Source organism: Anolis carolinensis, chromosome 6 (assembly GCF_035594765.1).
Source record: "Anolis carolinensis isolate JA03-04 chromosome 6, rAnoCar3.1.pri, whole genome shotgun sequence".
Taxonomy (NCBI): Eukaryota; Metazoa; Chordata; class Lepidosauria; order Squamata; family Dactyloidae; genus Anolis; species Anolis carolinensis.
The window spans coordinates 29,390,314-29,416,863 of record NC_085846.1 but is presented as its reverse complement, the minus strand read 5'-3'; the positions used below and the strand labels follow the sequence as shown (position 1 = coordinate 29,416,863).

The 26,550-nt window shown below is 42.2% G+C and overlaps 1 protein-coding gene and 1 long non-coding RNA gene across 2 annotated transcripts; one reads left to right on the top strand and one right to left on the bottom strand.

The window, feature by feature from the left end:
- On the top strand, window positions 1–11,876 carry naglu (N-acetyl-alpha-glucosaminidase). The gene is made up of 6 exons (XM_062983999.1): window positions 1–448; window positions 5,932–6,079; window positions 6,204–6,350; window positions 8,152–8,237; window positions 8,724–8,980; window positions 9,357–11,876. The coding sequence occupies exons 1-6, from the start codon at window positions 48–50 to the stop codon at window positions 10,571–10,573; spliced, it is 2,256 nt and encodes a 751-aa protein (XP_062840069.1). The 5' UTR covers window positions 1–47; the 3' UTR covers window positions 10,574–11,876.
- On the bottom strand, window positions 7,993–26,539 carry LOC134299898 (uncharacterized). Its single transcript, XR_010007154.1, has 4 exons — window positions 26,367–26,539; window positions 20,812–23,127; window positions 14,963–15,091; window positions 7,993–13,364 (listed from the first exon to the last, which is right to left on the bottom strand). It is a non-coding gene; the product is annotated as an uncharacterized LOC134299898 (long non-coding RNA).
- Between the last annotated feature and the right edge of the window lie 11 nt (window positions 26,540–26,550).

Sequence of the window (26,550 nt, the reverse complement as noted above, 5' to 3'; positions counted from 1 at the left end):
GAGAGGACGGCTCTTTAGAACGTTGGCTTCCCGGTGGGGGCCTTGTGATGGCGCTCCGTCGGTGGCTGCTCTTTTCGGCGATCGCCGCCGTGGCCGCCGGGTCTCGCCCTTCGGTCAATTTGCAGCCGAAGATGGAGGACACGCGGCAGGCGGAGGCGGTGCGGGAGCTGCTGGAGCGACTGCTGGGCCCTCGGGCTGCCTCCGCCTTCGCGGTGTCGGTCAACCGGTCTTTGGCCGGGCCCGGCGGGCTGGACACTTACCGGCTGAGCTCCGGGGCGCCGGGGGTCGTCGAGGTTGCCGGCTCCAGCGGAGTGGCCGCGGCTTCGGGGATCTACCGCTACTTGAAGGACTTCTGCGGCTGCCACGTTTCCTGGTCTGGTTTGCAGCTCAAGCTGCCGGATCGCCTCCCTCCGGTCCCTACCGAGATCTTCGTCACCAGCCCCAACAGGTGACCACCAGTCGGGAAAGGACGGCGGAGGAGTTGCATCTACACCAGGCTTGGGCAAACTTGGGCCCTTCAGGGGTTTTGGACTCCAACTCCCAGCATTCCTAACCGCCTCAGGCCCTTTCCTTTTCCCCCTCAGCCGCTTAAGCGGCTGAGGGGGAAAAGGAAAGGGCCTGAGGCGGTTAGGAATGCTGGGAGTTGGAGTCCAAAACCCCTGAAGGGCCCAAGTTTGCCCATACCTGATCTACACTGTAGTTATAACACAGTTTATCATGGCTCAGTGCAATGGAATCCTTGGATTTGTACTTTGGGGATGCGCCAGCAGAGAATAAGAATAACAACAATAATAAATCCAGGAAGTTTTAGAGTATTTGTTACTTATTTTAATGATAATTTCAGCGTCCTACAAGGGAGCGCTACGTAACCTATTCGGGTTAATTTTAGTAATCTATTTTATATTGTACTAGCTTGGGTACCTGTCCTTTGAAAAAGTCACTTTTTGAATTGAATTGAAGGTCAGTTTCCCACAAACCCCCTCCAGTAATCAAATTTCAGCATATCTGGTATGTGTGCCAAATTTGGTCCAGATCTGTCGGCATTTTGCTGTTGTGAACTGCCTTGAGTCCACTGGAGAAAGGCGATATAGAAATTTCCCAAATAAATAAATATATTATTATTATTTTATTCCTTACCAGTCTCTCCTAGTGGCTCAAGGCGGGTCACAGCACTGTGAAACATGCAAACATTGCAAAAATTCTGTAAACACACATGTTAAAATGTAGTTCTATAAAAGATACATTTTGAAATCTATTTCTGTGAAATGCAGAGATTTCAAACACAGGGCATGAGTATAAAATTCATGCTTCAAACCGGCTGTAGACCTGCCAGGAAAGGATAAAGGCCTTATAAAACTACAACTTCCAGGATGCTATGGCAGTTCAGGTTGGGTCACATTGCATTAATTTGACAGTATATGGTAGATGCAGCCATTGTTAATCGAACAAAACATTATAGGATTAGGAAACATACAGTCAGGATTGGTTTGACTGTTTCTCCCATCATGCTGGCCTTTGCTGATGGCAGTTGCAATGCAACAGCTGGAGGGCCACATGCTGTTCAGCCCTACCTTAAGAAGTGCCATGTTGAATTAAATCTGACCCGTTTCTCATGATATGGAGATGCAGTGACTTGGAATGTTGTACTTGTGGAATCTCTGAGTTAAAGTTCAGAGTCACTCCATCCACAATGTGTCACTGTGGTTCTCGATCAAAAGAGAAAAGCAGGGTATTAGTAAATAATAACAACAACGGCGACAACAACGTGGTCAACCTAATTCCAAATATCACTCCTATAGTATTACGGGACTTACTCCTTAGATGGGGCTTTTGATAAACTATTTGGAACAAATAATAATAATAATTTATTTAGATCTCTCTTTTCTCCCTCACGGAACACAAATAGGCTTACAACATATTAAAATCACAAACTGCAATTAAAATACATCAACATATAATAAACAAATTAAAAAACAACAACAAAAACAACTACAATGTACATTTATGTTCATGTGATATCATATATCAGTAAGATTTTCCTGTATCTGCCTATAAATCTCTATTTATTTATTTATTTATTTGGTGTATATATATATATATATATATATATATATATATATATATAGAAGTTTTACCCTACAAGATAGAGTAAATCAACATCGAAAGAGTGAGAACACCCGACTGCATAGAAAGTGGGAAAACTCAGATCCAAAAAGGATCAAAAAGGGAGAGAGAAAAAACCAAAAACAAAGCCAAAATGTCCATATTCATATAAAAAAGAAAAAAAATCTGAACAAATGGCAATATAAAAATGCAAAGTACTTGGCAAAGAAATACACCAAAAAGCAAAAGCAAAAAGCTCACTGTTTCACAACCTGTTCACAAGCCACCAGCAATAGGTTTCAAAATGTATCTTTTATAGATATAAAAACCTATAAATCTCTATTGATTGTTATGTGTCACGTGTCTTCAAGGCATTTTCAGCCTATAGTGACCCTAAAGCAAATCTTATCATAGGGTTTTCTTGACAAGATTTATTCAGAGATGATTTGCCCCAGCTTTCCTCTGAGGTCAAGAGAGTGTGACTTGCCCGGCGGGGGGGGGGGGGGGGGGGTTCTAAGGTCTAACAGTCATTCTCCAGCACTCAGATCTCTATATCCCATTGGAAAATAATCAGCTAGAAATAATTATAAGATAAGAAGGTATATAGTATCTTATCCGAGTAGCTTGAGCCCGGAACCTTTTTATTTTGGGGATACAATATGTATATCTTCATAATGGAGAGCAATTACTGGTTCCATCTTCAGGTTCTTTCAAAGAACCTGTTTCATAGGAGTTCAATGCTACTGTATGGAAATGTGTGTGCTTTCACTTAATATTGGTTGTCTAGTGATGGGTGCTTATTTTGTTCTTTCTTCAAAAGTTGAACTAAAATATTTTGGAATAAATATACTAACAAATCAAATGTTCCCTTATTCCTGCTCCTGGCAACTAAACATTGAAAAGAATCTTGCAGCTTCACTGCAAAAAAAATCAAAAACACTGAGGTGGAAAAAAAGAGAACAAAAGATCATGTCAATTCAGGAAGTAGCAAAGATTACGCTGCTATGTAGCCGGATGCATTTCATGAAGTAGATCATAGGATTGTTGGTTTTTTTCTGTACTGTACAACGCAGTATGATCTTAAAACAGGAAAAGGGTTATTTCTTAAATGAGACCAAAGTAAGGAAGTAGAAAATTAAAAAGACTTTTTTCTGTCCTGATGAACTTATATCAAGAGCATAGTATATTAATCGAAGCCTGAATTGCTCCATATATGGTCAAGGAGGATTGTGGATCTAAATGTATTTTCACCTGGATCTAGTATTCTTTTTTCACCTTGACTCCAGAGTTCATTGAGACCTGAAAGCTCCTACTTTTCATCACCAGATTTTGTAATGATTTTTTGTCATCACACATCAGAGGCCACTTTCTTTGTCATGCAATGCAATTCTTCTACAATGCAGTATGCGATTATGCGAAATAACGCACAGATTGGGGAGAAACATCTCATTGGTACCAACATTTTGACCTCTTTGTGTTTTGTATGAGAGGGCACTTCCACACAGCTATATAACCCAAAATATCAAGACAGAAAGTCCCACAATATCTGCTTTGAAATGGGTTATGTCCACACTGCCTTATATTCCAGTTCAACGCAGAAAATGTGGGATTTTATTCAGCTGTGTGGAAGGGGCCTGAGCATTCTCTCCTGATGTTTTGCCCACATCTATAGCAGGCATCCTCAGAGGTTGTGAAGTATATTGGAAATTAGACTTGTGGGGTTTATACACCACAGAAATGGTTCAGTATTTCTGTGTTCTCAAATAATATGCTGTGTCCAGGTTGATTAATCAAGTGCTCTGCTATGGCTGACTTCCCTAGTTGAGTTAGTCTGCAGTGCCTTTCATGTTCCTTTATTTGTATTTGGGCAATGCTGTGTTTGGTGATCCTTATATAGACTTGTCCACAGCTGCATAGTATACAATAGACTCCTGCAGAGGTGAGAGGATCCCTTTTGTCTTTTGCTGAAAATAGCATTTGTTGGGTTTTCTTAGTGGGTCTGTAGACAGTTTGTAGTTGTGTTTCTTCATCAGCTTCCCTATGCAGTCTGTGGTTTACTTGATGTATGATTAGAACACTTTTCCTCAGTAAAAATATTATTTGAAGGAAAAATTGTTGAGGAACAAAACTTCAGTATTTGTTTGATTTTGTATTTACACAGAGTGATGCTTACAAAAAGTTAAAATCCACTTCTGTGACTGGCTCACAGATATTTTGGATTACAAAAAGCTCTCCTAAATTAGGTTATTGCAGTGGTTCTCAACCTGGGGTCCCCAGATATTTTTGACCTACAACTCCCAGAAATCCCAGCCAGTTTACCAGCTGTTAGGATTTCTGGGAGTTGAAAGCCAAAATCCTCTGGGGACCCCAGGTTGAGAACCACTGGGTTATTGGGATGGAAGGTAGGGTGGAAATTGAATAGATTTACATCTAATTCTGGTACTGATAACAAGTTCCTCAACTGAGTGTTTGTCTATAAGATTGTCTTGGCGCGCTTATCCCTTGATCTATTGCTTTGCACTTTGTTTTTGTTGGTGAACCTGCTAGTGTTCCTTAGAAGCCATTACATTTTTCCTGTTGATAAAGAGAGGGCAGTAAGTAGTGTTGCTGCACATATTCTTTTTCCAAACTGATGTGCAAAACAGCAGTAGCATCAGGAACCTTGCAAATGACTCATTTACCATTGAGCCAAGACCAAATGGTCACAGTGCTAGAGAAACCGCAAAAAGGCAGTCATAGCAGATTTAGTAGTAATAGTAAGTGGTGTGAGCATGTTGTGTAAACAAAAGTTGTTGTGGCCATCACAGGAAATGCAGATTAGCCGCCTCAGCTTGCTGGGCAAGGCCTGGGGTTGAATCTATTCTAGAATTCCCTGGCTGTTTTATGGGACAGTCATATTTCCAAGGCCCTTCCATGACACCATCACCGACCTCTTCCCTTTCATGTGGCACAAATACTCAAGTCACGCAAGACTCCCTTCACCCTGCCAACCTCCATGTTCTTGCCAGGACCTTTGTCTGCTTACAAGCCAAGGGACGGCTCTTCTAACGAGGTTGGCTAATTGAGCTGGTCTTTGAAAGAAACTGACATAATGTCCTACATGCAAGGAGTCCAAATGCACAGGTAGGAGCCCATCTGTAGATCGTCCCAGAGATTGGTGGACCTATTTGAATGGAGTAGGAAGGAATGAGGGACACAAATCTTTCCCTCCCACACATATGGACAAAATGTTTGGCAGATCTCCATAGATTGGTGTATGCATTGTTGCTGTTGTATCTGTTCAAGTCATTTCTGATATACGACAATTCTATCACAGCTTTTTCTGAAGTTGAAAGTGTGGCTTCGAATACCGGGTATGTTCAGTTTGGAGAAGAGAAGACTGAGAGGAGACCTGTTAATCCTGTTGAAATATTTGAAAAGATGTCTCTTTGGGGAGGGGCTAAGCTTGTTTACTGCTGCTTTAGAGAGTAAGACATAAAGCAATGAATTCAAATGGTAGGAAAGGAGAATCTGCTTCAACATTAGGAAGAGCTTCCTAATGGTAAGAGCAGTTTGATGAGAGAATATTCTACTTCAGAGTATGGCGAATTGTCCTTCTCTGGAAGTTTTTTTTAGTAGAGGCTGGATGGTAATCTGTCAGGAGTGTTTGATTGTGTGATACCACATGGCAGGGGGTAGGACTGGATAACCCTTGTGGTCTGTTCCAACTCTGTGATTCTAGAGGAAGGGTATGCATGCATTCAGCAAATGGCTCCAGATGTTCTGATTAAGTGACTGAGAAGGTGGCAACAAACAAGTATTTTACAGTTCTATGAATCTTTCTCCAAGGTTTCGCTTCTATCAGAATGTCTGCACCCAGAGTTATTCATACGTGTGGTGGAACTGGGACCGCTGGGAACGGGAGATCGACTGGATGGCCCTCCATGGCATCAATATGGCATTGGCATTCACTGGGCAGGAAGCCATCTGGCAGCGGGTAGGGTACCCAATATGTTATTTACACTGTTTTCATTGTGTCTTACACCATAGTTTAAGGCAACAGTTTTTCTCAAAGCAGCTCATAGCAACTAAGCTTCATTACCTCAATTCTTTCTTTTCAGGTATATTTGTCTCTGGGTCTGAACCAGTCAGAAATTGATGAATATTTTACTGGCCCAGCTTTCCTGGCATGGAACCGGATGGGAAACCTGCACACTTGGGCGGGACCACTGCCTCTGTCATGGCATCTGAAACAACTCTACCTACAGGTACCTGGTCCTGAACTTGGTAGTGGTCCTCTTGGTCAATACAGTACTCTGGCAATTGGGGTACATCCTTTGTTCCCTATGCTGTTCAGTTGTTTTTCACTATATCAGGGTTATCCCATAGTATTTTGATTTCTGAGGCAAAGAACAAGTTGGCATTCCCTCTATAGCAGTGGTTCTCAACCTTTTTTTAACCAGGGACCACTCTCTAACATTAGTATCAAAAGTATTATGAATCAGTTTTTGGTCAACTTTAAATTTGGTTTGGTTTTTTGGGGTGCTGATTCAGAAAATTGCATTGGATACACCACATCAGCTCCAGTTTCTAATACAGAACATATGCCATCCAGTAGTCGCCATCTGCTTGCCCACAAAAAACCATATTTAATAATCTATAGCTGATGTGGTTTATCCAATGCAATTTTCTGAATTGGCACCCCAAATAACCCCAGGAACAGGCCTAAAAATGAAGACACCAAGGCACCCCTGCTTCCAGGCGCCACATGAAACGGCTCCACTCAGGGAGAGGGAGGAGGAGGAGAAGCAGCAGTCAGGAGGCTTGTTGTCATGCCTTTCATGGGTAGTCAGGCTCTCCCCTCCTGACATCCCTGATGCCTCTGCACTATAAGAGGGTTTCGCATTGCAACGATGTAGTAACGGTGAGGCCACGGACCATATTTTAATTCTTGGTTGGGAACCACTGCTCTATACAGAAGCTAACTGGATTTGGCAGTAAAATTTTCTTTCATTGCTGGCAATGGGATAGGGTCTTTGCTACTCTGAAACATAGCAGGCTAGTTTACAAGGTGCAGGAAAGTCTGAGACTTGGACTTAGCTTTCGTTACCCAGCAGCTATACACAAAAGCATTGGCCAATATTTTGCCTAGTGGCAGGGCTGGCCCTGATTAGTCAGTATGGAAAGTCTCACCATTTCGAAATGGCAAAAACGTATGCAACATGTTAGTAAAGGACCCCATCGGACACAGAGAAACCATGTTTGCTTGGTCACATATCTTGTACAAAGTAATGAGATTTAAACCCCATTATATCTTGGCTCCCAACTCCTCCAGGACAGCAGTACAGGCTGAAGCTTACATTTGGTGTAGTAGGAGAACATTTGCAGAAACAATGACAGAAGCAAGTAAATAACATTGATCTCCCAAGAGCATTTATTTTCTACATTTATTTAAAAAGGTATCTGATTTTTACATTAAATTTCAGCTGGAATGTATCATATTTTTATTTTTGATAATTATGTAAAATGGTCTGTAAAATTCAACTGCAGTGCCATCTTTCATTTGAGCTATTTCCCCACAAAACCAGCATTCTTAATGGTCTATCTTTCACATCCATACCTAGAAATGAAAACATTCTGTGACATGGATCACCTGACTTTGGTGTTCATCCTTATATCTTTACACTTGGGAATCTCATTCCACCATTGCTCCCCTTCTAAACTTTAATCTTATTGCGTGACTAGAGTCCCAACTACATTTTTCCTCAAGATGGTATAATCGCTTATAACACTGGAATCTCTGAAGACGGTGTAAGAGGGAGATTTAACCATGTATACACATCACCCAATCAAAAAGCTGTCCAAACAACATTCTCTCCCCAATAGCTTGACTTAAATAAAAGAAAAAGATGCCAGAAACTAAAGCCTAGTTTAATGTTTCAGCTGTAGAATTCACAATACTCATCCTAAAACATGGGCCTTTTTCTGAATGTTACTAGTCAAGACACAAAACAGGTTCTTTTGTGAGCCTCATTTTCCTGCTCCATCCCGCTCTCTTTATCTTCCCAGTACAGGATTCTGGAGAGAATGCGGACCTTGGGAATGTTGACAGTACTGCCAGCCTTCTCTGGGCACATCCCTCGTGGTATTTTAAGGTAAATACTGCCCATGCTTCTTGTGAGGGTAAGCAGTGGGGTTGGGATAACAAGAACAGATCATCGGTGTTGATAGGTCAGGTTATTGGCCCATCTAAACCAGGTTGTGAATAGCATATTCCAGCGGTGCCTTTGTGGTCTATGGGTATAAAATAAATTGTCCCCATGTGCCCTAGTATTTGTTATGGGTTTCCCATCCAAATACTATCCAGGGCTGGTTTACTTGGCTTCCAAGATCAGGTGGGTACCCAGTGTCAAAAAGTGATCAAGGAGGAAACACAGCTGGAATAGGATTATGGAGAGGAGAAGGTTAACTGCAGGTTTGATTCTGGCATTGTTGAAAAGAGCAGACCTGTCACTCTCATTTCTTCTTATCTTCTACAGCTTGGAGTTTCTGAGTTGTTTTACCAAAGGCTTAGTGTCCAGTATTTTGCACACAAGTTGATGCTGCAGTGCTTTTCTGAATTTATTTTTTTCATGTTGTAGAGTTTTCCCTCGGGTCAATGTCACACGGCTAGGGAGTTGGAGCCACTTTGATTGCACCTTCTCATGTGCCTACCTCTTATCACCTGAAGATCCCATGTTCCAGGTCATTGGGACTCTCTTCTTAAAGGAACTGATCAAGGAGTTTGGTACAGATCATGTGTATAGTGCCGACACCTTCAATGAGATGCGTCCACTCTCCTCGGATCCTGCCTACCTCTCCCAGGTCAGCGCAGCTGTCTTCCGCTCCATGACAGGAGGTAGGACTCAGCAAGTCCTCTTGTCTCATCATTATCCTCCTGCCTTTTCTCCTCCAATCAAAACTAGTCTATAATTCTTTTGCCCATGTTGGTATTTCTCTGTGACCTCATCTTGATTGGAGAAAAGCCTCTGTGTTGTCTGTGTAAATTGGGTGTATAATCTATATCTCCAAATGATATTCCTCCTGTCTTGGTTTATTCCCTGTGAATTTTCAGATTTTTCGAAACTCAAGGAAGGAGATGGTTTAAAAAAAGATCCTAGGAAATCCTTTTATCAGTTTCCTGCACATCATCATGATTATGTTTTAGAAATCTGCAAATAGAAGTAAGTCCTGTTATTTTTTCTTGTAATGATTTGCAACATCTCTCCCCACAGCTGATCCCAGTGCCTTGTGGTTGATGCAGGGCTGGCTTTTCCAGCACCAACCAGACTTCTGGCAGCCAGCCCAAGTCCGAGCCCTTTTGCAGGGTGTGCCTCTTGGCAGGATGGTGGTGCTGGACCTCTTTGCCGAATCCAAGCCTGTCTACTCTTGGACAGAGTCCTTCTATGGGCAGCCTTTCATCTGGTGCATGCTTCAGAACTTTGGCGGGAACCATGGCCTTTTTGGCACAGTGGAGAGCATCAACCAGGGTCCCTTCAAAGCCAGAGGTTTCCCCAACTCCACCATGGTAGGCATTGGCTTGACCCCTGAAGGCATTGAACAGAATGATGTGATGTATGAGCTGATGACGGACCTGGGCTGGTGTAAGGAGCCATTGAATCTTCAGCAGTGGGTGGCCTCATATGCCACGCAGCGCTATGGTGCCACAAACGCACAGGCAACAGAGGCCTGGCAAAGACTGCTGCAAAGTGTCTACAATTGCTCGGGCGTTTGCGTCAACCACAACCACAGCCCGCTGGTACACCGTCCATCTTTGCGGATGAACATGGAGCTATGGTACAATCAGAGTGACGTCTATGAAGCTTGGAGGTTGCTGCTGAGTTCAGCCAAAGAGCTTGGCACCAGCAGCACCTTTAACTACGACTTGGCAGATGTGACACGCCAGGCCATGCAGCAGCTGGTGAGTGACTATTACCAGGAGATCAAACAGGCGTTCCAGAGCCACATGCTAGCCCGCCTCCTCACAGCAGGTGGCGTGCTGGTCTACGACCTTCTCCCAGAATTGGACAATCTCTTGGCCAGTGACTGGCGCTTTTTGCTCGGCCGCTGGCTGGAGGATGCCCGCTCAACAGCCACCAGCGACAGAGAGGCAGAGCTGTATGACCTCAATGCGCGCAACCAGCTGACCCTCTGGGGGCCCAGTGGCAATATTTTGGACTATGCCAATAAGCAACTCGGAGGTCTGGTGCTGGATTATTATGGAGTACGCTGGAGCCTCTTTGTTTCCACCCTGGTGGAATGCCTCAACACAGGGACACCATTTCACCAAAACCAGTTCAACCAAGCCGTTTTCCAAGTGGAGAGGGGATTTATCTACAATGGGAAACGGTACCCAACCAAGGCTGTTGGTAACACACTGGAGATAGTCACAAAGATATTTCTCAAGTATTACCCTTCAGCAATGAAGCGTGGACATTTGAGATCTATGTGACAAAAGCTTCCTGTGGGGACAGACTCTTTTGAGTTCTTTGGACCATTAATGCCACGTACTGGACTGGCCTTTCCTTGTCTTGGTGCTGTGTTCCAGAGCTGAGTCTAACCAGCTTGTCACAGTACTTTCTTGAATGCACATTTTATTTTCCCCTATTGCACTGGGATTGGGGAGGCAAGGGGAGGGGATGCTAGCTGTCAGAAAGACTTCAGAGGTAAAGCCTAGCTGAAAGTACAGCTCTTTGGCCTGGAAAATTTGCATCCAAGTTCCCTGTGTTTGTGTTTGATGATCATGCTCAGGAACTCAGCACATGCTCTTAAGGATCAGTGGTCCTCGTGATCCACATGCTCTAGAGCTGGCTCAAATTGAGCTCAGTACTCAAAAGTGGGGTATGATGCTTTAGATTTGGAGAGCTATGGGTGATAACAGTACCTTTCTTAATACCATTGGCATCCTAGCCTGATGCTCTTCCTTCCCCACATTTCATTATCCTTTGCACTCAAGCTCAGTGTGGTTTTTTATGCCATTTCCCTAACACCTAAAATGCATCTGAAGGAGAGGACTTTTGTAAGTAAGTCAAGAAGTATTCAAGCATTTGAGAGTCTAAAGCAGAATGGGAAACTTACAGCCTTCCAGTGTAATTAAATGTAACTTCCTCTCTTCGCTATTCGGAAGGGCTGATGGAAGTTGTAGTCCAACAGTCTCAAGGACCACACATTTTCACACCTGAGCTACTACAACCTTAGGGGGCTTGAAACCAAAAAAGTGGGGGGAAAGACTAGGCACAGTTTCTCCTGCTTGCCTGCTAGGAGGAAGACTTTAAAAATACCAAATTGAAAGCAGTTCTTGTCCTAGGATTCATTGGTTGAGCTGAGGGGCAATTATAAGAAAGTTAGGCATGAAATTGTTGTGCAGGATATCTTTTTCTGACAGGACAAGCCTACAAGATGAGAGAAGAATAATTGGCATTGTTGGGAGGGAAACACTTAAGTCACGTCCTCCTGTGATGATGGCTCTATGACTGACTTGAAGTGGAGTTTGGGACCTTTCGCACAGCACTTCTGGGTTTTTGGTATAAAAGGCAAATACAATTAAACTATAATGTCAACATTTTTATTTTTATTGATTTATATATTCTTCAGTCTGTCTTAACTTTTCAATGTGCCTTGTGGTCCTTAAATGACAAAGGGGCAAGTTTACATAATGGATGTATATATTTTGTCCACACAAAAATGTTTGATCTCTGTAATTATACTTGATTTAATATCCATATAAAGATGTTTTTACCTGTGGTAAGACATAAGCATAATGGCATTATTCTTGTCCTTCACATTTTTTAAAAGACAACCTTTATCTTTTTCACTATTTAGTACCCTCTACTAAAAAGTGACCAATATTGTCAACAAGATCTTCAAGACTTAACGTCTGTAGCCCTTAGAAAAACATTTACAGCCTTGTGCTTCCAAACAATGCCATCAGGCTGGCTAGAGGGAAGATACAGAGGGATCGCTCATGCCCAACAACTTTGTATTTGTGAGTCGGGGGAAATAGAAGATTTAATACACTATTTGTTACATTGCCCTTTGTATAATGACCCTAGAAACAATCTTCTGGGAGCTCTTTTGGAAAAAAGAGGAGCATGGCAACAGTCAGCAGTTATCTGTGACTTGTTATCTATATCTTGTAAACAGCAGGAATCATGCAGTTTATCATATTTATATAAAACAAGGGTAAAAAAGCTATGCAATTGATGAAACAGTTAACCAAGTCAAGTAACTGAGTTGGCATCCCATGCCATGTAGGTTTTTTCTAATACTCAACTTTTGTAGTTTATCTTTCTAGCTTTTAAGGATTAGAGATGTGGGTTTTTTTAAAAAAATATATGGACATTTCTAACACCAATTGCCAAATTTCTTCAGTGAGAGAGTTCGACAGGGTGAAAGTACAACCACTGGTTTTCACCATGTATTTTACAGTGCCGACAGTCTTACTGTGAAAATATGTAAATTTTGTTTCATTGCACCATTGTGTGCTTTCCTTGGTCATTCTTGTCCATCCCAATTTTATACTGAGTTGCAAGAATATTTTTTCTAGTCCCACGAAGAAATATATGCATAGTTTAAAAATGTATACATTTTCTGTGAATGTTTGAAATTCATCTATGTTTTGGGAACACTTCCCATGCCTCAGAATGGATAGATTGACATGGCAAGCGTGATAACCTGAGAAATATGAAATTGAGGCTTCCCTAGGAACTGTGTGAACCTAATGGACTCCTTTTCCATCATTTGAGCCTTTGTATTGATTCATCTTTGAAGAGCCAACACAAAGCAGGGTTAGCTACTGTCCAGTTCAGTTCTTGAAAGGAAGCTTGTAATGGCACTCATTACATAGGAGCATTATAATGCTGTGGCTGAGATCTTACATGGTTGAGTGTAAGCAAAAGCATTTTGCACATAGAACTCTGCGATGACTCTCTTCTCACCATCACCAGGACTCCTGGTTCTGCTGATAGCCAGCTGCCTCCCATACAAGCCATTCTATTGCTGGTAGAGAGCAATAGGGAAGGGCCAACAAAGCAGATCAGACTATATTCCCATAGCTGAATACAGACTGAGAATATCTTCTTGTGACATTCTTTGGAGGCTTCAGTGTTTGATGTCATCAATCTGCATCTGGCCATGAAAACATAGCTATATGCTTCTCTGATTCCTTTGTCTCTATCAGCAGTAGAGACCTTCGTGGGGTCTTTACATGTTGGTGGTTGGCCTACAATGTTGGTGGTTCTGGTCTGCAATTACCAAAAGACATAGGTGTAAGATGCATTTGCATATCTGAATGTCACGAACAGGATACCAATCTGACCAAGATCTTAGGTGTGCATAGAGCAGAACCACTTGTTGCATATAGCTTTATGCTTCCCGTCAATGAATGGGATTGGTGCTGTGACTATGAAGGAGGTGGATTGGCAGGAGGAACTCTCTTTTGTACCCCTGTAGTTTGCTAAAGTTGCTGGTTCCAAATTGAGAAGGAACAAGAGATGGTCCCTACTGCTGGCCATCTTCCTTCTTTCCTTTCACAGCCATAGCAGGAGCCCTCACCATTGTGGGAGAATCAACTGTGTGCTGTTAGTAAAATGATATACATTTGGTATATCCATCAGAGGGAAGCTACCAAAAGCAAATTACTGGAGCACGTAATGCCAGCAACACAGCCCCTTTTTGTTAATTCAACATACAGACACTGCGCACACACACACACAAATATGGAAGAAAACATGAGACACGTGGAGATGAGTATCAAAATGGGGCCAGTTATTTTTTGTAAAGGTTAATGAGCCACAGAAAATGCCTCATAATCTTTTTATGTTCTGGGGCATAGTGATGCTTGGAAAAGTTATTTTGAATTGTAACTCCCAAGAGTTTACATGACACAGACACAGGCCACCATCCCATTTAGGACAAGAAAAGTATTATTACTGCAATGTACATACTTTTAGGAATAGTTATAAAAAAACATTTCCTGAATGTCATAATATACAGTTTGCCCTAGCTGTGCCTCAGTTATTTCTGGCCATAGTTCAGTCGCTTGGGCACTTCTCTACTATGGGGAAAAGGGTGGTGAAGGTATGTTTGGATTGCTGTTGTGCATGGCCAGCAAGAACACATCCAGGTGAATCGATGCAATGGCTAGGGAATGAAACCCACTCGCTGCTATTGTGCAGCTGAGGAGGAAGTGGGGTGAAGGAACAACCTGCCTCTTCCTTATTGATAGTATTGATTCAGCAGCAGAGACTTGCTATGTTTTGCTACTGTGTTTATTAGATTTCTGACTGTCATGGCACTAGTTGTGATGCTAGGAGGAGTCTATAAGTTGCAGTTCTAAAGCATAACTTAAATTCTCTGTGTGTTAGGTACAAGTGGGAGACTTATTTCAGCTCAAGGGCAGGCTCTTGGGGCTGTATTCTACAGGTGGGTGGCATCAAAGCCAGAACAATATGGTCATGCCCTGGCAATTCATTTGTGCATCGAACATAGGAAGTGCAGCTCAATCCAATGCATGTAAATTCAGGAGGAAGACTGTGGGAAAATGCCTTAAAGCGTAGCTCAGTTCCATGTAAACAACTAAAAGGTGCCAAATTGGGTAGTAACTGCAAGATGCCAAAATGGCCAAGAGTGAGGTGGCAGGAAAGGCTAGAAGGTCTAGATGTGGCCCATGGGTTATCCACTCCTGTTCTAAAGCATTGTGGGCAATCAAAATGGCAACTGTAAGATCACACACAGAGACAATACATTGATAGTTGGCCAGATTTCCTGGGAATGGGGGGGGACGGGACACTTTGCTCTCTCTCACCTCTTCCCAACCTGGACAAATTGGGGAATTACTTACTGCTCTAGAGAGTTCTGTCATGGACCAAGGGAGAAATGATTTCATGATTGCATATAGGCTGTTCTTCAACTGCCATTCCTGCAATGTCTTCCTTCCTTCCTGGGCTACTGGTTCTTTGTTTTCAGTACCCTGTGGTCAAAGAAGGGCAAGGTCAAGGCTTGTGGAGATACATCTTCCAAGCCTAGAATCATAGAATCATAGAATAGTAGAATTGGAAGAGACCTCATGGGCCATCCAGTCCAACCCCCTGCCAAAAGCAGGAAATCGCATTCAAAGCACCCCCGACATGTGGCCATCCAGCCTCTGCTTAAAAGCCTCCAAAGAAGGAGCAGCAGAAAACAAGCTTGCTCCCTCCTCCCTATGACTTCCCCTCACATATTTGTACATGGCTATCATGTCTCCTCTCAGCCTTCTCTTTTGCAGGCTAAACATGCCCAGCTCTTTAAGCCGCTCCTCATAGGGCTTGTTCTCCAGACCCTTAATCATTTTAGTCGCCCTCCTCTGGACGCTTTCCAGCTTGTCAACCTCTCCCTTCAACTGCGGTGCCCAATCCCGTTGGCTTTTTTCGCTGCCGCATCACTTTGTTGGCTCATGTTTAACTTGTTGTCCACAAGGACTCCAAGGTCTTTTTCGCACACACTGCTGTCAAGCCAGGCGTCCCCCATTCTGTATCTTTGCATTCCATTTTTTCTGCCGAAGCCTACACAAACAAGAGCTCTCAGAAGCGCATATTTTCAAGTGCCATCCTAAATGCACTCCCTTCTTTTAAAAAATAAGGGAAAATGTATTCTCATCCTTTAAAAAATAGATATGGACATAAAGAAAATAAAAAGCAGGCTTTTTAAATTCAGAAGAAAGGTTTGAAAGATAAAGAGATGTGGTTGCAAGAGTGGTAGGAACAAAAGACGGAGTGCACGTGACTCCCTGATGTACGGAGTTTGAACCCTTTCTCAGAATCAGAGCATCTTCTTGAGGGATGTGAATTGTCCCTTCCCCTACCTGCTTTACCTACAGCTATGAGGTGGTGATTCTGTTTGCTCCCTCCCCTTCTAGCTACATAAAGAGGAGAAGGTTGCATGACTCCCTACACATTGCATCCAGAAAACATACAGCAGAAGAGGTAAGGAAACTTTTTTTTTTAAGGAATTCAGCCATGGGATGGGAGTTTAACTTAGCTCAACTGGAAGCACGGCAGAAATTAAGCAAATTCCCCTAACTTGGTCATAAAGCTATCCTCTAACATTTTTAAAAGGCACGACGGGATTAACAAAAAATAAGGAGAACAGGATGCTTTATCAAATTTAAATTTAATTTCATTTTCACAGATACTTCCCCAGTCTAAATGTCTTTCAGATGTTTGGACATTAGTTCCCATAGTCAAGTTAGCTGGGATTGATAAGAACTTGTAGTCCAAAAAAATCTGGCAATTCAATTAAGGATGAGTATTTTTAAACAACAAGATTCCAAAGTTATTAATGTAAATATTTTATCATTTTTATATCTATCAATATCGATCAATGGAAATGACAACAGTGACACTACCAGCAGTAGTATTAATTTATTATAGTTTAAGTCCAGAGTAGAATAGTATTGTCTACTGCTATAATACCATCTAGTGAACATAGTGCTTTACTGCAAGGATAAAGATTCTCAAGTGAGGATGGACTATAGTTTCCACCATACTTCATGATGGGCTATTTTAGCAGGACCTGACAGAAGAGTCTAACAACATCTGGAGGACTGTATGTACTTCCTGCTTTACAATGTCAGTACCTTAGGTAAAGGTTTTCCCCTAACATTAAGTCTAGTCGTGTCCAACTCTGGGGGTTGATGCTCATTTCCATTTCTAAGCCGAAGAACTGGCATTGTCCAAGATCATGTGGCCGCATAACTGCACGGAGCGCCGCTACCTTTCCACTGGAGCAGTACCTATTGATCTACTCACATTTGCATGTTTTCAAACTGCTTGGTTGGCAGAGCAGGGACTAATAGCAGGAACTCACCCTGCTACCCAGATTCTAAGTCTGTACCTTAGAAGCTTATAATCCACAATGTGGACACCATAAAAAATAGGGAAGCAATTGTTTTAACTAGATGTACTTCAGGCTTAATTTCTGTTTACTTTGTAGATTCCCATCCACACATTTTGGACTAAGTAGAGAACAAAGACTTGGGAAGGACTTTTTTTTTAAGGACAGGTGCTAGGAATCAATCCTACTTATTTCATTAGTTACCCAATGGTTAAAAAAATGACTTTATAGAGGAAGGAAATTCTCTTAATTATTTTTTCACACATTCTAGAGGTGAGTCTTCACATCAGCGACTGATGACAGTGCTTGATCAGAGATTCTATGAACTGTAATTCACATAGTAATTTTTCCTAGCTCAGCTTTAAAATATGTTTGTGGTTATACAAAACTGGCCATTCCTTTCCTAAAAAAGATTGGCCCAGGACTTATCTAGATGTTGCCCTCCCTTGTATCTACTCCACTTATCCAAAAACAGTCTTCCTTCTCTAAAGGCCAGAGTGCATTTTTTTCCTCCTCATTGCAAAGATTTTCTAGGGATGCCTAGAAGCATTATGGCATTTTAAAGAGCTGAGCAGATTTGTAGTTTGATCCCTAGATAAAATTATAGTTTGGCCTTTTCTCTCCTTTGGAAAAGACCCAACGTGTGATCTTGATCTCAGCCACGATGGCCAATATGGTTCTTTCCATGATTTGCCTTCTTCTGTTCTCCAGTTACTCTTTCCTTAGAGGCAGCTGTTTTAGGAGGGATGAACCTGCAACTGCAACTCATCTTCTTCAGCCTGCTGTGTCTTTATGCACAGGTTTGGGCGCTTAAAAAGCCCCAACAGTACGAGGAGTGGAAGGCGCTGGACCAGCCAAGGAACAGAGATCTGGTAAGACAGCTCATTCCACATGAGAGTGGTTACATTGAACTGAATTGGAAAATATGCAAGGACACACTTTGGCCAAGATCCTACATTTACCATGTGAAGTTCCACAGGAGGAAATACCACCCCAGAACTCCCCATTTTGGCAAGATAGCTTCTTTCTCCATGGCCATTCCTCAGTAGCTGTTGGTTGTGATGGAGTTATTGGAGAAGCATATGGTTATATTCCTATCACCAAAAACAAACTGATGAATATCTGCTGAGACCTTCTGGGCCCTTCCGCACAGCCATATAACTCAGAATATCAAGGCAGAAAATCCAAAAATATCTGCTTTGAACTGAGTTATCTGAGTCCACCCTGCCATATATTTCAGTTCAAAGCAGAAAGTGTGGGATTTTATTCAGCTGCGTGGAAAAGGCCTCACCTAACAATTCCTAGACGAAACGTGAGCATAATTAGAAATAAACAAACCATGTTTGTGGCTTTACAGTTCCCTTCCCTGCCTGTGTGTGAGCATATACCATACCAACTATTTTTACTGCAGGTTTGCATTAATTAGTTTGCTCTCCAAAACAGGAAGCTCACTGCCTTTTCATCCACACACTCTGCTGTCCCCTTTTGCCCTGTTGCTCTTCTTTTGTTCATTCAAGGGATACTTCAGTTAAAAGTCAAAAGCCTTCTGAGCTCAGATTCCGTGTTTCGTGTTTTTCGCAAGATCCTATTTCCTCTGAGTGTGACAATGCCTCACATGGCTCTGAGGACTCTGAAGCATCTATCTACCTTACAAAAACAAGAAGAAAGCAGAATTGTGCTTCAGCCTGATGCAAAAGAATGGCTGGTTGTACCAACAGGCAGAATGGAGATCAGGTCAGAGAAACTACATGAGGTGGAGGGACAGTGTGCCACAAGACCTGTTTTGTATAACAAAAACTAGCCAGTTGTGTTAAAGTGCTGTAGAGAATACTGTTCCATTATCACTGTTGAGACAAGTTTCAACTACATTGTACTCTTCCCAGGCTTAACGTTGACAGAAAGAAAACAGGGCAGGCATTATTATTGGTTATATAAAAGACGGAATTTCAGCAGATGTCTCTTGGCATGCAGTCAATTAATAAGCAACCTCTGCTGAAATTTGCTCTTCTACGCAAAGTTTAAAATACCATTTTCACTTTGGCAACCCTATACGTTCAGGCAGAAAATCATCTTGACCTGGTCCACAGAAGTAGTAAACTGTCTCTTCAAGACCTATTGGTTGGTTTTGGATTCAGAGTGAGAATTGTTTGTCCACATTTGACTGGTTGGGACACCCAGAGCTCTCCCGTGTCTCCTAGGTAAGATAAAGGTTTTCCCCTGACATTAAGTCTAGTTGTGTCCAACTCTGGGGGTTGGTGCTCCTCTCCATTTCTAAGCCAAAGGGCCATCGTTGTCCGTAGACACCTCCAAGGTTATGCGGCTGGCATGACTACATGGAGCACCGTTACCTAACCGCCAGAGTGGTACCTATTGATCTACTCACATTTGCATGTTTTCGAACTGCTATGTTGGTAGAAGCTGGGGCTAACAGCGGGCGCAAATCCCGCTCCCCAGATTCAAACCGCTGATCTTTCGGTCAGCAAGTTCTGTAGCTCAGCAGGTTTAACTCAGCGGGAGCTCAGATCCAGCCTAAGCTGCAGCTTTTCCAAAAAATGACAGTTCTCCAAGTGAAACACTAGATGGCTCAAGAAATCTTCCCTCCCTTCTTCTGTTAGAAGTTCAGAAGATTGTACAGTATTGCCTCTTTGGCTTAAGAGAAGGAGAACATAGCATTTTAACACAGAGCACACACACAATAGCGGTTCCTTTTATGGTAAAAGGGTGAATGGAATAATGTTCTGGACTTTACCATACTACACATTCCAACCATGCAAATAATTGAATTCTGGTTTCACAATTGCCACCTCCACCTGCAAATGCATACGTCCGAAGATTTTACTGCTTCAGAGAATCAGTGGCAGACCGGTTAAGATGTTTTGGCCTTAAGGCAACTTTGCTTAGGACAGCAAATGCAGTAATAGAATAGCATCATAATAGAATAGCATCATACAACTGGAAAGGGGCTCATAGGCCATCAAGTCCAACCCCTTATTCAATGGAGGAGGTCCAATCAGAGTATACCCAGCAGGTCCACCTCCTGTCTCTTTTTCAAGACATCCAAAAAAAGGATCCCATCATGTCTGCAACTGATCACTTATATTGCCAATACCCTCTCACCATCAAGATGTTCCTTCTAATGTTCAATTGAAATCTAACTGGGTTGTTGTATGTCTTTCGGGCTGTGTGGCCATGTTCCAGAAGCATTCTCTCCTGACATTTTGCCCACATCTATGGCAGGCACCCTCTGAGGATGCCTGCCATAGATGTGGGCGAAACGTCAGGAGAGAATGCTTCTGGAACATGGCCACACAGCCCGAAAGACATACAACAACCCTGTGATCCCGGCCATGAAAGCCTTCGACAACACATTGAAATCTAACTGTCTGTAACTTAAAACTCTTAGACATAGTTGTACTCTATGGGGCAGCAGAGAACAAACCTACACCCTCCTCTTTATGCCAGCCCTTTAGATGTTTAAAAAGACCTATTTTATCATCTCTTCAGGTTAAAAATGATGGTCAATATAGCTCCCTTCTACACTGCCTTATAATCCAGATTATCCAATCAGATAATCCACATTATCTGCTCCAAACTGTATTATCGAGTCTGCACTGCCACATAATCCAGCTCACAGCAAATAATCTGGATTTTCTATGGCAGTGTAGATCGAGCCATAGTTGTAGATAAACCATAGAAACAGAGAGAGATTCCAAAGGGAACTAAGGAGGTGCTATAAAAAATCCAGATTCTTGCAAGGAATAACTGGAGTGTTTCATATGATTTCCCATCGTGTAGTTTCTCCGTGCCCTGCAGTCATACCTCAGCACTAAAGGCATCAATGTGGGGAGAACTGTTCCAGTGTTTCTCTGGGTCTCAATGAATCATAGCAACATCAGGATGGATGAGGCACAGGAAGAGCGAGATTTGGTGGTCCAGGAGCCTGTGGCAAATGAATGAATACACAAGAACAACAGGTGAGTGTCAATCACAAAGCTTGTTATTTAAACATACACATTGAAACTATTTTTCTTGTATTGTCAGAGGCTTTCATGGCTGGAAACACTGGGTTGCTGTGAGTTTTCTGGGCTGTATGGCCATGTTCCAGATACATTCTCTCCTGATGTTTCTCCCACTTCTATGGCAGGCATCCTCAGAGGTTGTGAAGTCTGTTGGAAACAAAGCAAGGGAGGTTTATATATCTGTGGAAGGTCCAGGGTGGGAGAAAGAACTCTTGTCTGTTGGAAGCAAGTCTGAGTGTTGCAATTAATTACCTTCATTGACATTGCAAAGCCTTGCAGCTCCAAGGCCTGGCTGATTCCTGCCTGGAGGAATCCTTTATTTTCTTGCTTGAAAATTGATAGAAATCCTAGCTGAATCGGCTGTTCCCAGATCAAGGTGAAATGAGATTATTTCTTCTCACTTATTAATGGAGAACATTTAATTTTCCTACTTGCTTCTAGCAGAGTGGAGTATGAGCCCTGATGCCACAACAATTGGGATGAGGGAGGTAGGTAGCTAAATGAACACATAGACCTTCTAGAGAATCTTTTAAAGTTGCAATACAAATTAAGCCTTGTTTATTGTAGCAAGCTACTGTTCTACTTAGCTGAGCTGGAGTTTTCCAAAGCAACAAAGCCCACCCAAAACTGGAAAATGTGTACCCTCATCCCCCAGGCCCTGAGAGCTAGCAACCCTACTTAGAGCAAAGTGATTTTACCTTAACTATCACGGCAATGTTATAAAAAAACTGGACCCTAAATTATGAGGCACAGCTCTATGGGGACTCCAGGAAACAATCCCTCAAATTACTGCAATCCTTTTACAATGAATTGGAAGAACTTGGGGGGAAACACACAATTGTGTCAGAGCCCCTGGGTTCTTTTGCTGCTTCACCTGATACAATCTGGGTTATCTGTGGGAGCAATTCCTCTCCCATGTCCCCAGCCAGACTCATCTTGGCAACACCCATTGAAGTGGCTGTCATCCTAAAGCACCCATTGTTCATACTTGAATATCACCATTGTATCCCCTAAAGCTCAACCATTAAACCTATCATAAGCGCAATATCGATTGCCACACCACATTCCTTTCGGGTTGTCCCCCTCTCAGGAGCAGGTCAATGAATTGACAGGCTCTTCAAAATAAACCGATGACAGTTTATTAAAGTTTCCCACCAAAGCAAGAACCAACTAGCGATGATGACAGACAGAGTCCTGGTCCACTTAAGGAACAGATCCTAACCAGTTTCTGATCTTCCCACTCAGATGGTGCTGACTCAGTCAAATACAGTAAATATGCTCTGTGTTTGCAATTGTTGTATGTCAGTTCTTTGGAGTGCTTTCTTCACCAACATCCTCTCTGACCATTGAGAACAAACCTCCGATTTTGCCTTCAACCTGTCTGTGTCTGATTTGGCCTTCTGGAAAGTTAGACATACCAGACCTCCGAACTTCTTGTGGACACTGAAATCACATAACAGCAACATCTTATGAGTATGTAGAGATGGCACTAGAGATCTCTGGCTAAAATTTCTAAATAGCCTTCAGAAAACTGCAAATCCCAGGATTCCATAAGATGGAATTGTTGCAGTTATAGTGGGCTCCTATCACTATAATTGTGTAGTGTAAAAGAGTCATTAGATTCCTGTCCCCCAATGAAATTCAGCAAGTGGGACAGAGTGATTGCACAATATAAATTTTTCTGGAAGCACCATCTGAGTGGGAAGTGATTAATATTCATTGCATCCTGTTTGTTACAGCCCTGTTGCCTACTAGAGTAATCCAGATGTATATGATTAATTCAGTAAAATGCATAACATTGGGTGATATCACAAAACTATGAAGAAAAACAGGATATTTTCAAAATGAATAAATCCATAAGAATGGCAGTTGTTATGCATTCGACAATTCTTGCATTGCAATGGGAGAAGGAAAAGATTGTGGCTTCACTTTAAAAACTTTTACAAAATGAAATAATGTTAGGCAACTCATCTATATGTTCCCTATGTTTGCTCTGACATGTTTAGTTCTGCAAATTCTCTTTTTTGATGCCTTTTCTCTCTCCACTTTTTATTCTGTTCAGGTGTCTTGCCGATGATGATCATCTTTGTTTTGCTGCTTTGGTGTTGCAATGTGGCTAAAAAAAGAAAAATGTCAATGATTTCATATCCCTTTGCTCATTCTAAACAAATTATTCCTAAACTCAGTTCATTTAAGAGCCCATATGGTATAATGGTTACAGTCCCAAACCAGGATTGTGAGAGACCCTACAAGTTCCTACTCGGTGTGAACCTCGTTGCTCGACCTTGGACTTATCGCTATCTTTCAGACTCTCCTACTTCACAGGTGTTAAAATTCAAAGACATAGTTGCGTTGTTTGGCATAGGTATGCAAAGGGATAATGTAGAACCTCTGAGACTGAAATAATTTTGTAGCATAAGCTTTTGTAGAAAGGTGACTGCCTATCCACTATAGAAATAATGCAGCTTGATACTTTAATGACCATGCTATGGAATTATGGAAGTTGTAGTTTGGTGAGGCACAAGCACCCTTTAGCAGAGAAGGCTAAGATGGTAGAGAATGAAAACGCTCATGATTACATAGCCTTGAGCCATGGTGTCAAACTGCATTAATTCTATGATGTAAATGCACACTTAGGACCTTATCACAGTTATACCCCATCTCTGATGCCATTTACCTACTGGTGCCTACAAATCCTAACACATAACATTTCATAGGTAATCTGTAGGGACTCATAGGGAAATGATCTCCTGACTACCTTTTGTAAAATGGGAAACAATTGACTTTACTTGACCTTTCTTTCTCTGCATATGTCAGAGGCACAGTTTTTGATGTGATGGTGTATCTGTCTGCAGCTCATCATCGGTGCCAGTGACATGTCTTTTGAAGCATATTTTGGATGTATTCTTTTATCCCATTTAATTCTTCTTTGATGAAATTGCATCAAACTTCTTTGACTGGAATTGCATTTCCAGTGGAAGTCGGAGAATCATCTTAAATAAAGCAGTTCATGTTTCCACTTCCCTGGGAATATTTCCTTTAAAAAAAAAAAAAAGGAACTGCACATCTCCACAGAGCCAAAAAAAGGTTTTTAAATTTCTGCATTTTGACAGAGGTCATAAACTTGTGTGGTTGTGCAAGATGTGCCAAGTCAATAAATAAAGGAAGTCAGTGATGTGAGGAACATTGGATAGATTGGGAACAGTCCTCCCTCTGCAGTGTGATATGTCAAAGGTGCATTATTTTATTGGATATGGAAAGGAGAGATTTGGGAGTGATGGGGTGGGTATGCATCCAGGCCTCATCTAGCCTTCTTAAATCATGGGTTGCTGATTTTAAAAACGCTTTTTGTGCTATGTTTGATAAGGTCCTTAGTCTACTTCATCAGACGAAAGTAGTCTTAAAAGTGCTACAGTATCCTTTTGTATACCCATGAGTATTGTGAAGATGAAACAGTCTATGGACATTAATATTAATATATAAATGTACTTCTTACTTATTGACAAAGTCTACCATGTGAAATGTGATGTTTTATGACCAAAGATGCCTGACATTTCATCATAGATGAGGAGACACTATCAGGCTGGATCTACACTGTCATGTCCCAGGATCTTATTCCAGTTTATCTGCTTTGAACTGGATTATCTCAGTCAGGCCCGTAGCCAGGATTTTGATTTGGAGGGGGCTGGGATTTTGATTCGGGGGGGGGGGGGGGGCTGAGCGAGGGAGGGTCTACCCTAGCAAACTTTTTGTATCGTTATCCCAATACCCCTATGCATATGGGATATATTGAGCATGGTGATCAGATCATGATATGAATAAACATAACAGTTTAAATTTAAGGCCTTCTCGCGGACCACCTTGAGAATTTCAGGAGGGGGGGGGGGCTTGAGGGGCTTCAGTCCAGCTACATGCCTGTTCTCAGTCTACACTGCCATATAATCCAGTTCAAAGCAGATAATGTGGATTTTAGATGGCAGTGTAGATGGGGCCTCAGTTCATACTGTCATGTGAACCCAAAAAATCCTATATAATGAAGTTGCCTCCTTTCCTCAGATATCTAAGGCCACTTCCACACAGTTGAATACAATCCCACATTATCTGCTTTGAACTGGAATATATGGCAGTGTGGACTCAAATAGCCCAGTTCAAAGCAGATATTGTGGGATTTTCTGCCTTGATATTCTGGCTGTGTGAACGGGCTCTGAGAGGAAGGGAAAGGCAGTACATTATCATATAAAGGACCCAGGTGAGGGGTGGAGGGGGAGGTATTAAAGTTTATGCCCATTTAATATTGTTCTTTGTGGCATGATGTATAAATGCATTCTGTGTATAAATGAGCATCTATAAAATGCAATTTCAGCAGTTTCATTGAGTCACCTTTGTCTGAGTTCTCAGATGATACACACCAAAATCCTTCTAAAACATGACAGTGAGTAGATGCATGTGGATCCCAGATCGAATGGTGCTATATGACCAAGCATGATAAATATTAAGGGAGTAATTGTTATTTGAGCCTTCCCAGGCATCAATAACAACTAGTTATTTGGGAGCAACCTTGTGGGAATCTGCTTGTGGGAATCTTCACCCTTAAGGATACTTGAATAATAAGGATGGGTTGCAATACTTTGTCCTCCCCATACAAGTTCCTTTAACCAGGTAGAATTGTGTGTGTGTGCATATAGGAGAAAAAGAGAGCGTTCTCCAAATGAGATGCTTTGGAAATTAAATCTGTCTTGATATTTTGCATCTCAGTTCCAAGAGCTGAAAGTTGGATAGATGCCACAGCCTGGTTTAACCACTGAAACTTTAGGGCCATTTTTTTTCTTGGTGTCTTGGTTTTTAAGTCTATTCCTGGGGTTATGTGGGGGGGCTGATTCAGAAGATTGCATTGGATAGACCACATCAGCTCTAGTTTCTTAGTCCTTTTCTAAACTGCCATATAAAATCCAGATTATATGCTTTGAACTGGATTATATGGCAGTGTAAACTCATATAATCTGGTTCAAAATAGATAATCTAGATTATTTGATTTGATAATCTGGGTTATATGGCAGTATAGAAGGAGCCTGAGGGCCCTTCCAGTCAGGATCCTGGGATTTGGAGTTAAGGGAAGCATCAGGACTCTTTGGCAGAGAAGGCTAAAGAGCTTGTCAAACCACAACTGCCATGATTCCTTAGCATTGAGCCATGACGGTTCAAGGGCTGTCCAATTGCACTCATTCTACAGAGTGAACGCGCTTTTTTTTTCGTGTCAGGAGCGACTTGAGAAACTGCAAGTCGCTTCTGGTGTGAGAGAATTAGCTGTCTGCAAGGACGTTGCCCAGGGGACGCCCGGATGTTTTGATGTTTTACCATCCTTCTGGGCGGTTTCTCTCATGTCCCCGCATGGAGCTGGAGCTGATAGAGGGAGCTCATCCGCGATCTCCCCGGGTGGGATTCGAACCTGGCAGCTTTCAGAGAAATAACCCAACCTTCAAGTCACGAGGCTTTACACTAGTAGCGGTAGAAGGAAGCTACGCGAGGCCACGCCCCCGTT